A 17550-nucleotide genomic window follows, 5' to 3' on the forward strand; every position below is an offset into this window, starting at 1 on the left:
AATTCTTCGTTTTATTTCTCACATAGTTTTCACATTTCTTAGAAATTATTCTATTTTATCAAAGAAAAATTTGAATCTAGATAATAGATCGAGTAAAAAAAGAAAAGCTGTTAATATATGCATTTAAATATGCAAAATAAAAATATAATGCATTTAAAAGGGAAAACCTTCAAAATATGCATTTATCCCAAATAAAGTTCATTTATTCGAAGTTAAAACCATGATTGGCGAAGATTCACTTTTACTTTTTCAATATACGAAATCAATAAAAACATGCAATTGCATGAAGTTCCGCTGTGTAGTTATTGCACGTTCGAAGTTCATAAACCAGTTTACTAAAGTAAATCCAGACCTGGACTTCTTGTTTCAACTGTCAATGAGAATAATTGCAAAGACATATCTTGCTACATTCCTTAAAACTTACCTAACCATGCGAAGTAGATAGCAATCTTCTCTCCAAAATATTCTCGAATGTGGTCAAGTGGTTGATATTTATACCACTTTCCCCATCGCGCCCAGTACTCATACAGAATCTGCCTGGCATTTAGTGGGCACTCAGGAACTCCTTTCTTTTTCTTCACCTCGTATGGGCCCTGTAACGATGTTTATACTCTTACATAAAGTAATCAAAATCGTATTTCTTACATGATATTTCGTCTTATGTGTTACCATATCTCCTTTTTCACCTGTAAAATACCGTGTCATACAAAATTCACTTGCCAAATGGGAAAAACAATATTACAAGTATATTGAAATGAAAAATATAGCCACAACAAATTATTTCCTTCGGAACAAATATCATAGTAATCACAATCACATTCTATCATGAAATATCGTACAGTGCAACTTATTATATTGCCTTAACCTAAGATAAACATGCGTATAAAGTTTATTGCGTTCACTGCGACTATACAGTTCAGTACCGAAAATGTTCAAAATGTGTTCCATTTACTTGATGACAGTCTCACTCGATCTTGACATTCCTCAGTCATCTTAAAAGTGCTGCTTGTGGAATTCATTGGATAGCATGGTGATCCTTTGTTTTAATTTATCTATGGATGCGGTATCTGTGTGAAAACATGCTCCTTCACTTATCCCCATAGAAACAATCTAGAGGTGTGAGGTCTGGTGACAGTGGAGGCCATGACCGAGGTCCACCTGGTCTGATCCAGTGCACACCAAACATATTTAATTTGTCACGAAGTATTATAACATAATATGCTGTGGTTCCATCTAGCTGATATCACATTCTCAACCGTTTATCCAGTGGTTAATCATATAGGAAGATCATTACAATTCTGTTCAAATTAGCCAAATGTGTATTTGTTTGAATTTCTATAAAAATATCGTCCCACAATCATATCAACTAGTATTTCACACCACACCTTTACTTTTCGAGCAACGAGTATTACTGGATTCATTATTCAATTTTCTTTGGCTCAGTATCATGCATTTTGTAAACGAACATATATCCATTCAAAAATATTAGCCATTCGTCACTGAATAAAACATACTGAAGGAAGGATTGGTCAACACGCAAATACCGCATGATCCAGTTGCAGTAAGCTTGCCTCTTCCATAGATCATCTCCTTGCATTGTGTGTATATGCAGCAATTTGTAGGGGTGGAAAATGCAGATTTCATTATTTTGCGAGCAGATTCTCTACTAATACCATTCTCTCGAGACACATACGCCAAAGTTGGGTATAGTTACTTACAGTTACTTACCAGAAAAATAATATATTACATACAAAGACAAGTATAAAAAATTGTATTGTGTTATACCCTCCACAACTCTAGAAGAAATCTCATCTGAAAGGAACTAATGAATGCCTATCAACTATGGAAAAGAAGGGATTCAAATTTTTATTAAATATGCCTGTTAAGAAATATCTAATGAGCTTCTCTCACTTCTTTACTCTCGGAGGAAGGTTCGAAGGCTAGGACATCAGCCGAGGTTTATTGTACACCTCCTTTTATTGGGATGATTTTTGGAGTCCTTAGGACCGCATTCTCTCACTTAGCAATTATATAATTAAACATTATTCTGTATAATCTGAAGAAAATAAATTATTATTATTATTATTATTATTATTATTATTATTATTATTCTACAGATAATAATATTATAGGACAGAAATATATTTAGAATGCCGTAACATACTGAGATTGTATTTAAATAATAACGCAGTTACCGAGTTTTACTTGAAAAAGTAAGTAACCGTTACTTCCCAACTCTGCCACTGATCTTCTAAGGCTGACCCACAACTTCGGAATCACATCCTTTCGTCGGTAGTCGATTTAGGACAACCACTTCATTTCATGTCGAGCCCACTAACCGTTGTTTTAAATTTACGTAATAAATTTTAGGCTACATACATTGGTGTGTTTCGGCCTGGGTAGCGCAGTCGGTATAGCGCTGGCCTTCTGTGCCCGAGGTTGCGGGTGTGCTTAAATGCGACAGGCTCATGCCAGTAGATTTACTGGCATGTAAAAGAACTCCTGCGGGACAAAGTTCCGGCACACCGGCGACGCTGATATAACCTCGGCAGTTGGGAGCGTCGTAAAATAAACCATAATTTAATTTTACATTGGTGTGATGGCTTCGGAATGTCCGGAAGACGACGTTTAAATACATCTGCAGCTTTCTTTGTTCTGTAATGCCCCCACGGAGCAGTAGTAATTCCACTCGCTGTTTAGGAGTCAACATGACTTTTTCTTCAACTCTCAATAAAAAAAACACTCTTTCAGCTCTCAATAACTTCAATTAACAAACGAAACAAAACAAAAAAGCATTGTTGTTTACCATAATTTATTTTACAATTGAATCATAATAATATAAATAAATATAAACGAAAGATATCAGTAATTTTTATTTGGCGAGTGACTTTTATCTCACATTTAATTTGTTACACAATAAGCAAAGCAGAAGTAACAATTTTAAAATATAGACATGATTATATTCATTTGTAACTATCTGGGTAATAAAATTTAAACATGAATAAGTAATATTAAACTTAAGTGGTATTAATTTCATCGCTAGAAATTATTTTAAGATTAATAATTACAGTTGAGGCGTTCCCTGAAATAACAACTTAACGTACGTTACATCCTTTTTCCGTTTACAGCATATATTCAATCCTTAATAACACATCTTCCTCCTGATAAAATATTATTTCTCTCTAACAAACATAGCACCCTCTAGAAACATTTGAATGTCGTTCTGCGCAATGCTGTTTTAACAAATCGAAAATGTTCGATGCTCTGTATCTTAAATTCAATGTTTTTGTAGTTAAGTTCTTGTTCCAAAGAAACCCTCAATTATGACAATAATTTCATGCTGAAACTCACATCGTGTAAGGGAAAGGCAGAAGAGAAGACTCCTTCTTCCACAAGCCGATCAATTCCCACTTCACCCTTCTTCTTTTTCCCAAAGATGGCAGTGGACAGGATCTCATACAAGATGCGACCTCTCTGAACATTAGTGAAATACGTATCTCTGTTCTCACTACCTAGAAACCTGTACAACAAGCACATTTACACTTTAAAATCTACTTAACATAGTAACAGTAAACACAGAAACGAACAAAAAAAAAGTACAAAAAGCGAAACAATAAATAAATTAATACAATTATATAATCAAAGAACAAATTTAATTACAGTTAAATAAGAATTATGTAGATTTAAGAAAAAAACTACGGATCACTGGCCATGCGGCAATGCAATTTACAGTACCGCTCTTGGTTGTATGAACAACGTTGCTGTGTACGAGTTCGTTAAGATGGTAGTTACCAAGTACAACATGTAAGCATTGAGCAGCAGACAAATATAAATTATTTGTCTAAATTTACGCAAAACGGCAAAAGAAATTCTGGACTTCTAAAAATGCTGCGACAGATTTGTAGTAAGCCTAATGAAGCATTAAGACCCAATGTAGTGATGAGTGAAACAGATATTCCGCGGACTAGCTTAGTGAGTGAATGTTCTTTTCAACAAAGGAAATTACCGTTACTGCAATATAAATCTTCAGGTCGAATCAGAAAAACATTTTCAGGAGTTCCCAGTAACCGTAGGCCTACCAGTGTCGACAGAAGTACATGATAGCGACGGTGATTACACGCATTGTTATGAGGCTGCAGCATACTGCATCAAACATTCTGTCTCGGGCAGGACGGTTTTTTCTCGGACTGTTCGATGCGACGGTGATTACACGCATTGTTATGAGACTGAAGCATACTGCATCGAACATTCTGTCTCGGGCAGGACGGTTTTGTCTCGGACCGTTCGATGCGACGGTGATTGCACGCATTGTTATGAGACTGAAGCATACTGCATCGAACATTCTGTCTCGGGCAGGACGGTTTTGTCTCGGACCGTTCGATGCGACAGTGATTACACGGTCCGCTGTACACTGACGTTCAAAGGTATCCGACCTACGATTTTATGATCAGAACTAAAGATATAAAAAATTGACAAACTTTGAAACAGTTCCGCTAGTTGTCAATAGATGGCACCATTATTTTTAGTAGGTTATTTTACGACGCTTTATCAACAGTTTAGGTTATTTAGCGTCTGAATGGGATGAAGGTGATAATGCCGGTGAAATGAGTCCGGGGTCCAGCACCGAAAATTACCCAGCATTTGCTCATATTGGGTTGAGGGAAAACCCCGGAAAAAACCTCAACCAGGTAACTTGCCCCGAAAGGGAATCGAACCCGGGCCACCTGGTTTCGCGGCCAGACGCGCTGACCGTTACTCCACAGGTGTGGACGGCACCATTATTGGGACAGTTAAAAAAGTGTCAGAGAAAATGATTATGTAGATTAAGCATTAATTATTATCACAATTGACAACATCAGCGGTTTCTAGTTAAACCCAGTGTTATTGTACAATCAGTTGAGTGGGATGAAAAATTGAATTCCATAATGTGGGAATATTTATCTACAATTGGCAACAGTGACTAATATTTCGCCATCTATTCATAGAAGCAATAACTAAAGAAACTACATTTACACCAACAAATTATCGATCACTATCAATTAGACGCATCAGAATCTTTGAACGTCAGTGTATTATACAGCAGCCACATAACAATGCGCGTAGTCCCTGTCGTATCGAACGGTCCGAGAAAAAATCATCCTGTCAGAGTGCAGAATGCTACCGACCTAACATCGTACGCTTCTATGAAAACTCTGAACGTACAGTAATCATTAATGTTAAACTTTAGAAGAGAAACTACTCATAACATTTCGCTGTCTTTATATTTCACACAATAGCTCGAAACCAAATAGGTTAATTAGTGTTGAGTAGTTTTTGGGAAGTTCTTGATACAATTTTTGTGCTGTCATATTGACTAGAAGTTTTCAAAATTTTCTCTTCGGAAAAAAAAAATCTCGATTAATTATATTATCTTCGAAAAGTTATGACCATTATCGTATCATTTCCAATTTGACAATCTAAAATATCCTTCCATATCAAAGACTCAAAACTATTGCAGCTGAAAAGGCAAAATAAAATAATTTTTCAACCGAACTTACTAGAAAATAGCATGACTGTGACAGCTAAACTGTATAGGTTTAAACGTACATGGCTTCTTTTCTGTAACACAGCCATGGAAAATCGTGCATAATATGAGATGCATTCACACTGAGTATAGTCATGTGCACGTCTGCGCGCTGCATTATTCAGCAGTAGCTGCTAGTCTGTAGAGAACTAACACTGTGGGCCGTATTCATAGATATATTTAGCGCGGGCTTCCGGTGGATGATCAGTGTTTTTCGTATTCATAAACCAGTGTTAGCGATATGATATGATTTGAATTCTGTACAAGTAACCAGTGGACAGCCGGGGCTAGTTTAGCACGCTCGTAGGGCGTGCTGCGAAATGTCTATGAATAGCACCCAGAGAGTCAGGAATAAGAAAACGCTGTGTGGACTATGAATTGAGTACTCTAACACTATTTTTGTACAATGTGTTGTTCAGGGAACTATAAACGAAAGACCTATTGCAAATTTGATGCCAAATAGTCGACGCAATTTCTTTACATAGAGAGGAAGAGCATTTTTGTACGCAAAGGAACATAAAGAGTGCAAAAAATACATAAAGTACGACTCTACGCAAAGCGATGAGAAAAATAAAGTACGAGTATTTACCCAAATCGAAAACACCATCGCAACAGTAAGTAAAACGGAAATTTAGTTTTAGTAAAATTTAGTATTTCATAAAGGATATTAGAAGTATAAATTTACAACGCAAGTTAGGCACAGTTTTCGAGTATCTTTGCGTTTTTCATGAAGGCGGGAAATCGCTTAAAGAAGATTCTCGTTCAGGGCGACCATTTTCTGTACGAGCGTTCGTGAATTTGTCCAACGATTGTGAAATCCTCACGTGATATTTAATAAGACTATTTCGCGACTAGAATAATTACATAGTTAATAAAACAGAAATAATAACGCATACTATGACTGGATAAGTTATTTGATTTACTTACGTCAAATATTTCAATCGCCGTCTTGGCCTACTGGATTCGTAAAGAAAGAATGAACATATTTATTTAGAAATACTACCAGAACCATCTAGTGCTAAACTACTCTAACTACACACCAATAACAGAAACAACGGAATAAGGAAATATTCAATTTTTATTAGAAACACAATTAAATTTATGAGGGTGGAAATTTAATTAAATATATAATTGAATCGATTTTTTGTAAAACAACATATGTGAGGTTTTCGTCGAAATTGAGTTATTGGCACTAGCTTGTTCCTTGAATGACGATCTCATGTTTGTGTAGTAAGTACACATGTCAGTGCTGAACCTAATGCTATGGTAATATCGGGGAACATTCAATGTTTGCACATGTCACCTTACATCCCAGGGCAGTATAATCATTTTATGATGTATTGTTAACTATAGTGTTACTAAAGATGATGTAGATGCTGAAAATGATGTAGGCCTATAAGATGAGACTACGGGTAAACATAATACATAATCATTTAAAATTGTTGTGCTGTAGTAATAACTTTTTTCAAAACTGCACATGTCAATAGCACAAGAAAGTTATTCATTTTCCAAGATAGTTCGTTAGAACTGTTTTTATTGTAGAATGTACATTTCCTACACATTTCCTAAGTATGTGCAACATATTTAATTTGTATTTCATTTCAAAAAAAATTTAAGAAGGTTTTCCTGTCTATCTCAAAACCAGTTGTTGCTGACATGTGTTGTTTTACAAAAAAATCGATTCGATTATGGAAGTGACTTACTTACAAATGGCTTTTAGGAAACTCGGACGTTCGTTGCCGCCCTCACATAAGCCCGCTATTGGTTCCTATCCTGAACAATATTAATCCAGTCCCTAGCATCATATCCCATATCCCTTAAATCCATTTTAACATTATCTTCCCATCCGTTTCTCGGCCTCTCCTCTTTTTTCCCTTAAGTCTCCTAACTAACACTCTATACGCATTTCTGGATTCACCCATACGTGCTCGTCTCAAACGTCTGGATTTAATGTTCCTAAATATGTTAGGTGAATAAGCCTAACAAAATGCGTGCACTTCTGCGTTGTGTAACTTTCTCCATTCTCCTGAGACTTCATCCCTCTTAGTCTCAAATATTTTCTTAAGTACCTTATTCTCAAACACCCTTAGTCTCTGTTCCTCTCTTAGAGTGAGAGTCCAAGTTTCATAACCTTACAGAACAATCGGTAAAATAACTATTTTATAAATTCTAACTTTCAGCTGTTTCGAGAGCAGAGTGGATGATAAAGATTCTCAACCGAACAGGCATTTCCTATATTTATTCTGCGTTTAATTTCCTCTTGAGTGTAATTTATATTTGTTACTGTTGCTCCAAGATATCTTAATTTTGTCACCTCTTTAAAAGATGAATTTCCAATTTTTATATTTACATTTCGTACTATGTTCTGGTCACGAGACATAATCATATACTTCGTCTTTTCGAGATTTACTTCCAAACCAATCTCATTACTTGCTTCAAGTAAAATTAATTATATAAGTGACATTCCATAAAAACGAAAGTAATTTATTGGGAGCACTTGAAGATGAGGAAGTTGATAGTGATTGATTTTTTTTAGAGTTTATTGATAATATTCGGGTTTTGGTGTCACTTAATGATTTTATAGACACACTACAATTTACATTGCCCTCTAAATACGTATACCAAGGAGGAAACACGAATTACCTGCGACAAGACAGAAGTGAAACTATCCGTAAAAGATTAAATTATGTTGGTCCATTAGCGATATTGAGCACTGTTTAATGTCAACTGAAAGGGTTCCTTTACAGGACTTACAGCACGCTTCGAGGATCTGAATAAAAGATATCAATCGAGGAAATTCTTATTTTTTTAAGGTCTATAAAAAGTCTTCGAGAATTTCACTCCTCTTTCCCGCAATAAATGTAGCCACATTTCTAGCATGTTTACTGTGTTTATACCATTCTTATTACAGAAACATTACATAACCTACTGAAACGAATAAATTATTGTATAGAACTCTAAATGAATAAAATATGTTATACGATAAAGAGTTCTCTTTTTAGCCGCCCCGATATCTCTGTCCGCTCTGTTGACGAGAGGAGAGATATCCTTTGCCGGTTTATGACTATATGATAAGTGGTGAATCAGGAGTGTATATCATGAATACATGGAATACAAGGAGAACGAGAGAAAAAGGCCTATAAGGAGGACGAGGGAAATAGAAGAAGAATGGGGGAATATAAGAAGAATGAGGGGAATACGAGAAGGACGAGGGGAATACGAGAAGGACGAGGGGAATACGAGAAGGACGTGGGGAATAAGAGGATAACGAGGGGAATACAAGGAGAACGAGGAGAATAAAAGAAGAACAAGGGGAAGGGAAGGAGAACAATAGTGAGACAAAGAGAACAAGGAGAATAAAAGGAGAACAACTGGAAGACAAAAACAAAGAGAAAAGAAGAAGAACGGTTGGAGTACAAGAAAAACAAGAGTGATTGCATTTGCATTTTTATGTGACGGTCAATTCCCAAGTTATCTAGTGAGGAGAAAGACGTAGTTCTACGTCAAAGTGACATAAACATAAATAGTGTTGTATTAAAGTTCTTGAGTAAAATTGATGTGGATGTGTTTTGACATACCATGATTTGAATAAAGCAAGTTCAGTAAAGTTTGTAAGGTGAGGAGCATTCATTTTAAAATGGGTAAGAGTCTCAGACGGATGATGTCAATGCACGATATTTGCATTTCATTAACGGGAGTACTATATCTGTGGAACATTTCATGATGATCCTGTGTATTTCGAAGGAACCGTATTCCATTTTCCAAAAATACAAATGGATAATGAATATTTTCCTCTTCTCTACTGCTCTCTAGACTTCAAAGTAACACGGACTATGTTTTAAGCTTTATAAAACCGTGTTTAACCTTTCAATTATTATATTTCGAAGTTTGCTCATCTCCCTTGTATAATGCATGTGTTCTTATGAATACATATAGAGGATAGTTACCTGTCAAGTTTGGACTTCCTGAAAGGGCAGGTGTAATAGTCAAGAGGCTTGTTTGGTACTTCTTCATACATTATGTTCGGAAGTCTGAGAGCCTTTAGCACCAGATGTGACCAGTTGACCGATGGATTTGGATGAGCCTGTTAAAATCAAGATACGAAACTTACATACTAGTAGAGTCAGAAAGTACCGGAATTTCGGGTGACAACGCCACTCTCTATAGGCAACTTCTCTGCCTTGCCCGTGTGGTATGTGGCCTACCCTCCAGGCGTATAGACTCAGTGTGCCGATCGATCAAAGGGGAAAGTATTGCTTGAAGTGTTCGTAGACATCCAGAGTCTCGTAAATTTGGAGTTTATTCCTGTAGATTGAACTGTCAGTAAGGAGATGTATGTTGCAATTCTTCGGCGTCTTCGTGATGCAGTTCGACGAAAAAGACCCAATTTGTGGCAAAGACGGAATTGGGTTCTAGCACATCGGTCGCTCTTGGTGAGCGAATTCCTCGCACAACACAAAAACCCTGTCCTTCCACAGCCACCACATTCTCCAGATCTTGCTCCAGCAGATTTCTGCCTACTAGTAGAGTCAAAACGTAACCGAACATATGCATAAAACTTAGTTGCAGATATGTAACCATTTACACAACACTATCTTTAAAGTACGCCTCCCCCTGGGCAGTGACACACTTCCGTCAGAGTCCACACCATTTCTCAAAACATTCCTGCAGTCAATCTTTGGTCACTTCCTGCAGAGAGCGAGTCGCATGAATTTTCACCTCTTCGGCTGACCCAAACCGCTGCCCCTTGAGTAGGGATTTGACCTTTGGAAATAGGTAGAAAACTGCTGGAGCAAGATCTGGAGAATATGGTGGCTGTGGAAGGACAGGTATTTTATGTTGTGCGAGGAATTGGTTCACAAAGAGCGACCGATATGCTGGGATATTGTCATGATGAGGAATCCAATATTGTTCTTGCCACAAATTGGGTCTTTTTCGTCGAACTTCATCACAAAGACGCTGAAGAATTGCAACATGGGTCTCCTTTCTGACAGTTCGACCTTCAGGAATAAACTGGAAATTTACGAGATCCTTGATATCGAAGAGCACTTCAAGCATTACTTTCACCTTTGATCGATCGGCACACTAAATCTGTACGCCTGGAGAGTAGCCCACATGCCACACGGGCAAGGAAAAGAAGTTGCCTACAGAACCTGGCGTTGCCACCCGAAGTTCCGGTACTTTCTGACTACTAGTATATGCCATTACAGTGTATGATATATGATAGGAAGATGTACAATAACTACTGTATATAAAGCAAGAAATGTGCTTCTTTATATATTAGATCTAATAAACGTTGAATTTTCTTTAAAGACTTTACGAACTTAGCACAGATAAACATAAATATAGACATACACATGAACATACCTGCAACGGTGCCCGCATGTTGAGCTCCTCGGCATAATGGCAGAGAACTGGCCACGTGGCATGCAGCTTGATGAAACAGACCAGTTTCTTGTTGTTGGTCTCAATCACTTCCTACGAATCGTAATGTCTTTATTACACTTTTTCCGATCGCTCCATATTTCAATTTTTATTTAACACTAACATACAAAATATCAGTCTTAAATAATTACAAGCTGGATCTTAAGCTGGGAAGGAAAATGTTGAATTTTCAATCTAAGTTGAGATTTTATTTTTCTGAGGTTTTCAAAAATAAAATACGACATAATAGACAAGCAGGAAAGATGCTCGAGAAAAATATCATTATAAAGTTTTTCACAATCCAATCACAGCGGAAATCTGAATTTCATACAAGACTCTTAAAAGTTATATTCTGGATCTTCGAAACGATTGAGGAAGAAAGATATGTGTAGAAATTCAGATAAAAGATACAGCACATACAGGGTGTTTCAAAAGTGATGGTCAAACATTTAGGGATGAGGAGTAAAAACGAGCAAAACAGTTGCTGTAAGCATGGGTTCGCAAATTAACCGTGTACGAGATAACGCCATTTTGTGTTGGTTGGGGCTCGCTGAATACTAAGTACTAAATCCAACAAAAGCAATGACAATTTTATTTAAGTTATCATTCACGAAACAATAAAATTCATAATTTTGGCTTCAACACCACAGAAATGTGATTGAACATACACAAAATAAACTTTTTTGTTTGAGCAACAGTAAAGTTTGTGTATAAACAAGGCACAGCACAGTATGAACATGCTAATTGAAGAATTTTACAGCAGGTGGTCAAAATGCTGACCATGCACTTGCATGCACCCCTCTAGTCTTCTCCGCAAAGACCCAGGAATACGCTCGAGTAATCCTGGGTGATTCTTCATTTGCTGGAAGGCATCTACAATTCGATGCTGGAATTCTTCAGGTGTAGTGATATCTGTTGTGTAAACTAGACTTTTTTTTATAAATCCATACACAAAAATCCATGAATATTCGTACAACATGACAGAGCATTTCTGAATTTTTTTATCTTTATAAATGTCCTTTAATCTACAGTGTATATTCAAAACTTGACTATTTGTGTTCAGTGAGAGACCTATGTCTGTAACGTTGGCCACACTGCTGGCCCGCAGAAGGAGTAGACATACCTTGTCTCATGCTATTTTGGAAAAGATGCTGCTTGCTACAGAAGATACACGATTCAAATGTAATATAGAAAAAAAAAAGGCTTCGGTACAGGAACCAAACATAACATTTAATATACGAATACATTATGTTTGACTCCTTGTATTTCTTTGACACGGAAAATGGTCGCTCTCCTGTAGCATGAATTTGCCTAACCGTCGTTCGGGCTAACGCGAGATTCATACGCGGAAATATTAAGCATCGAGATCCGAGAATGAAATAAAATCGTAGCAGCGATATATTCACCACGAAGCCTTTATGGTTTAGCGATAGAGCTCTTTCTTCTCGTTACAAAGATGTGGCTTCAAATCTTTCTATGTAAAACGCACACGTGGAAACACAACGTACACGATGATCCCCAAGCTTAATCTCTGGGACTTTGTAGTCTCTGAATAACAACCAATTTCCGTGCCAAAAGGTGTAGGTGCTTCCCTTTTGTGTGTCTAACCACACTCTGCACTTCATCCACAATCAGACACTGGGTGAATAGATTGTAGATAACACTTACCTTTTGTTTGTAATTACACTTCTCCTATACTGACCTCTTCCATATCAAGCCCTGCACGCCGCAAGTAGGCCATAAAACGTTGACGCCAATTATCATGTTTGTTAGTTTTCTTGTCTCCAGATGTTGCCTGCCCTGCTTCTATCACTGCAGATGCAATTGATGAAGATCTTCTGGAGGCAAGACTACCACCACTTCTGCCCGAACTCTCCTCGTATACCAACACGAAGTCAATCTTACGACGTCCATCACGGAAATACGTGGAGCTGTCAGTTATAACTTGCGTCTCTAGGGCTATGGGAGAAGTCCCTCGCATGATGAGACCCTGATCAGAGTCTTCATCATCCTATAACAAGAGAAGATATCAAAATAAAGCAGTCGGTACAGCATAACTATCAGGAAGATTTCGAAGATATCCATTCAAACTCATACTAACAAAGCACTCGAGATTCTATTCTTGCGATCAAAACAATATCTCGGGAGGTTTCCCAATGGAGGAATTCTCAACTCCAACTGAATCGAAATTGAGTTGTTTGCAGTTACAGCGTTCAAGGAGAATGCAAGGAGAACAAGACGAGAGCAACACGAACAAGTGAAGTACAGGGGGAACAAGGGGAGTCCAAAGTGAACAAGTGAAGCCTAATGAAAACTAGGGGAGTGCAAGAAGATGAAGTGAAGGAGAGCAAGTGAAGTCTAATGAGAGCTACTGGAGTGCAAAGAGAACAAAGGGAGTGCAAGAAGAACAAGTGAAGTACAATGAAAACTAGGAGAGAGTAAAGAGAACAAGGGGATTGCAACAAGATGAAGTGAAAGAGAACTAGTGAAGTCTAATGAGAACTAGAGGAGTGCAAAGAGAACAAAGAGAGTGCAAGAAGAAGAAACCGAGTGCAAGGAGAACAAGTGAAGTACAATGAAAACTAAGAGAGAGCAAAGAGAACAAGGGGAGTGCAAGGAGAACAAGTGAAGTATAATGAAAACTAAGAGAGAGCAAAGAAAATAAGGGAAGTGCAAGGAGGTCAAGTGGAATCCAAGGAAAATAAGTGAAGTACAATGAGAACTAGAGGAATGCAAAGAGAACAAGGGGAGCGCAAGGAGATAAAGTGGAGTCCAAGGAGAACAATTGAATTTCAATGAGAACTAGGAGAGTGCAAAGAGAACAAGAGGAATGCAAGGAGATAAAGTGGAATCCAAGGAGAATAAGCGAATCCCAATGAGAACTAGGAGAGTGCAGGAAGATTAAGTGGAGTCCAAGGGGAACCAAGCCAATGATAACAAGGGGAGAGCAAGGAAAACAAAGTCCAATGAGAACCAGGGGAGTGCAAAGAGAACAAGGGGAGTGCAAGAGATCAAGTGGAGTCCAAAGAAAACAAGTGAAGTCCAATGAGAACTAGAGAAGTGCAAAGAAAACAAAAGGGAGTGCAAGAAGAACAAGGCGAGTACAAGGAGAAAAAGGCGAGTGCAAGGAGAACAAGTGAAGTACAATAAGAACTAGGAGAGAGCAAAGAGAAGAAGGGGAGTGCAAGGAGATCAAGTGGAGTCCAAGGAAAACAAATGAAGTCCAATGAGAACTAGGGGAGTGCAAAGAGAACAAGGGGAGTGCAAGAGATCGAGTGGAGTCCAAAGAAAACAAGTGAAGTCCAATGAGAACTAGAGAAGTGCAAAGAAAACAAAGGGAGTGCAAGAAGAACAAGGCGAGTGCAAGGAGAACAAGTGAAGTACAATGAGAACTAGGAGAGAGCAAAGAGAACAAGGGGAATGCAAGGAGGTCAAGTGGAGTCCAAGGAAAACAAGTGAAGTACAATGAGAACTACGGGAATGCAAAGAGAACAAGGGGAGTGAAAGGAGACAGAGTGGAAGTACAATGAGAACTAGGGGAGTACAAAACGAACAAGAGGGATGTATAGACAGCATGAAGGATGCAAAGACAGCATGGGGGCTGTAAAGAGAACGAGGGGATGCAAAGACAACGAGGGGGATGCAAAGAGAACAAGAGGGATGCAAAGAGGCCAAGAGGAATACAATGAGAACAAGATGAATACAAGGAAATACGAGGCGAACAAGGGGAATACAAGGAGAATAAGAAGGCGAATACAAGAAAAACAAAAGGAAGGTTAAGACATGGGAAGTACTTTTACAAGAAGAACAAGGGAAATACAAAAACTTGGGGAATATAAGGAGAACAAGGGAACTACAGAGTTATATTTATATGTGACGGTTAACTCCCCATATCTAGTGAAGAGAAAGACGCAGTTATACATCAGTACTATGTGAACACCATGCCTGTTTGCCAATAGTCGCTCTCCGAAATACACTATTCTACAAAGTGGAATTAAAAAATTTTGAATGGAATAAGAATAGAATGCCAAGCATAAGAATAAACTATGTATAAACTTTATAGACGAAAAGGAAGATCTTTGATATATACCGGTATTCAGTGCAAGAGAGAATTATGTCCACGAATAAGAGCAATCAAATTCTTAGCATAGGGAGGAAAGTACAGCGGTAGGCCCGTGTCATAGAATCATGACAAACAAAAGAACCCGCCGGTGGTATGAAGATCCTGACAAAATTCATGTGAAATGATTATCTGTGCTGTGATGTAATGTATTATAAATATGCCCCCTTTAATGTCATGTGACGCAGAAAGAACATTTTCTCAGTTTAAACAAATTTTATGTGACGTTCGTAAAAGATTTGCATTTCGTAACCTCAGAATGTAGGTTTTCGTTCACTGTAACGTGTATAGGTTTTCATAAATTAATTCTTTGCATATATTGTGTAAAATATAAATATTGATAATTTGTATATTGATTGTTGTTATTATAATTCTGTCTCTGTAACGTCATATAAGGTAGGAAAAACATTTTCTTAGCTTAAACATCTTACTGGCAATTATAGTAAAAGATATGCATTTCATAATCTCAGAATATCTGTTTTGTTCACCGTAACGAAACTGATTTTGTTAATAGCATATATTGTATATAGAGTATATACAGTTAATGTGTATCATGTTTGCTATTATATTCTATATACTACTTCAGTATTATTATCTAATAATATTTTCTCTAATGTGTCGCACTAATATTTTGTAGAGCGCTAGTTTCAAGTTTTAGTGCGTTTATGTGGTTAAAAAGTAGCTGGACAGACCATTTAAATTTAGTAGCAATCCCACTTACAGTTGTCATGATCCATTATTATTATGTACTGATACCTTTCGTAGTGTCCTGAAGTAAGCATTTAGCGTCAGAGTTTTAACTCTGAACGGCCAGGATATACTAACCCAGTGTTGCGCAACTGGTGTGCCTTCAGAAGATGAAAGGTGTGACGCGAAAATTAATTGAAATTAAAATGGTGTGTTGACAAAACATGCCCAATCCCCGAGTGTGTTGTGTGTGGTGAAAATCACAGTAATCCTATGGTTCCTAGTAAATTGAAACGACATTTGTTAACAAAACATTCTTTTCTGTCAAACAAAGATGTATATTATTATCGTCGGTTGTTGGAACAAAATAAAAAAAAAAAACAAGTGACGCTCATGACGACGTCGATACAGGTTTTACAAAAAGTACAGGAAGATAACTGTAAGATAGCCGAACTTATCGTAAAGGCCAAAAAAACACATAATAGCTGAAACGTTGTTAATGCCTAAAAATCTGTCGTTTGAGATGTTCTCAACTGTATGGCCCTTGCTGACGATAATCAAGTGTTGATGGACTTAATTAAAGAACATTTAGTAATCTTGCAGCAGAAGTTCAAGAATTATTTCGAAGACAGTGTTCAAGATTTTTACTGGGTTCGTAATTCATTCATTCTGAATTCAAAACAACTACCGAATAATATACTCGTACAAGAGGAACTAGCAGACTTAAAATCAGATAGAATATTGAAATTAAAACTTCTCGAAGTGCCTTTGGAAACATTTGGGTTGTGAATGAGTGAATAACCGGCTAGCTCCGACATGGCAGTTAATATGTTATTGCCATTTTCAACTACATATGTGTGTGAACTGGGCTCCTCGACATTAACTGAAATTTAAAATATCAAAGAGGGAGAGACTCAAATCCATCGATGAAGAAATGAGGCACTGTCAACGATTCCGCCATAGATCAGCCACTTGTGTGCAGCTAAGCAGGCCTAAGTACCACATTGAAGGTGTGAGTAAAGTTATTTACTTTAACCAGGCTTTAACATTAGTAATAAAAATGCGTATTTTCTACAGTGAATTAAAGTTAATAAATTTTTAATAAATGCAAGAGTCGATTTCTGTTTTATAATAACGACAATAATAACGATAATAATAATAATAATAATAATAATAATAATAATAATAATAATATTAACAATAAATTTAATGACATTACGTAATTATATTAAGAGAGTCACATCATAATATGTTTTTGAGGAGATTTATATTTTGGTGTGCCGTATTGAGTCTAGGCCCATCTAGGATGTGCCGTGAGTATAAAAAGGTTGCGGAACATTGTACTAACCGATAACTTCCCTAACTTGTTTGGAAACGAAAATGCGCTGCCTGGTTATTACATAGAAGCAGATAATAGTAGTGCATCTTACCTGGAGCATAATCTGTCTGTCCTGGCTATTAATACTGCCATAGTCCCGCTCACTGTATTGCGCGCCATTCAGCTCATAGCGCTCCCCGCGGTACAGCTGGCAACGTTTCAACGACATGACGTCACGACCTGTGAATGAACAGTTGATTACACTCATTGTCGGTAGAAAGCAGCACATGCTTCTATATGCGGGGGAGTTGCATGCTGTTTGAAAGTCGGTGAGGTGTGCAGAGAGGTTAACGAGATGATGAGGGAAGGTTTCCACGTCGCAAGATATATGTAACAGCTCTCCTTTGTCGATAGGCTAGAGTTCCTGGAATGTGAGAG

General features: G+C 37.4%; 1 protein-coding gene across 4 annotated transcripts in view; it reads right to left on the reverse strand.

Annotated features, from left to right (window-relative positions):
- LOC138697058 (anoctamin-7-like) overlaps positions 1–17550 on the reverse strand; it is a 496507-nt gene that overhangs the window by 57237 nt on the left and 421720 nt on the right. For all 4 annotated transcript variants that reach the window (XM_069822679.1, XM_069822664.1, XM_069822671.1 and 1 more), the window contains 6 exons: positions 17225–17352; positions 12690–12998; positions 10931–11041; positions 9511–9647; positions 3352–3520; positions 425–593 (listed from right to left, as the gene is read on the reverse strand). In XM_069822679.1, coding sequence (XP_069678780.1) covers positions 425–593; positions 3352–3520; positions 9511–9647; positions 10931–11041; positions 12690–12998; positions 17225–17352 — 1023 coding nt within the window. The remainder of the gene's footprint in view (positions 1–424; positions 594–3351; positions 3521–9510; positions 9648–10930; positions 11042–12689; positions 12999–17224; positions 17353–17550) is intronic.

Source organism: Periplaneta americana, chromosome 1, assembly GCF_040183065.1.
Source record: "Periplaneta americana isolate PAMFEO1 chromosome 1, P.americana_PAMFEO1_priV1, whole genome shotgun sequence".
Taxonomy (NCBI): Eukaryota; Metazoa; Arthropoda; class Insecta; order Blattodea; family Blattidae; genus Periplaneta; species Periplaneta americana.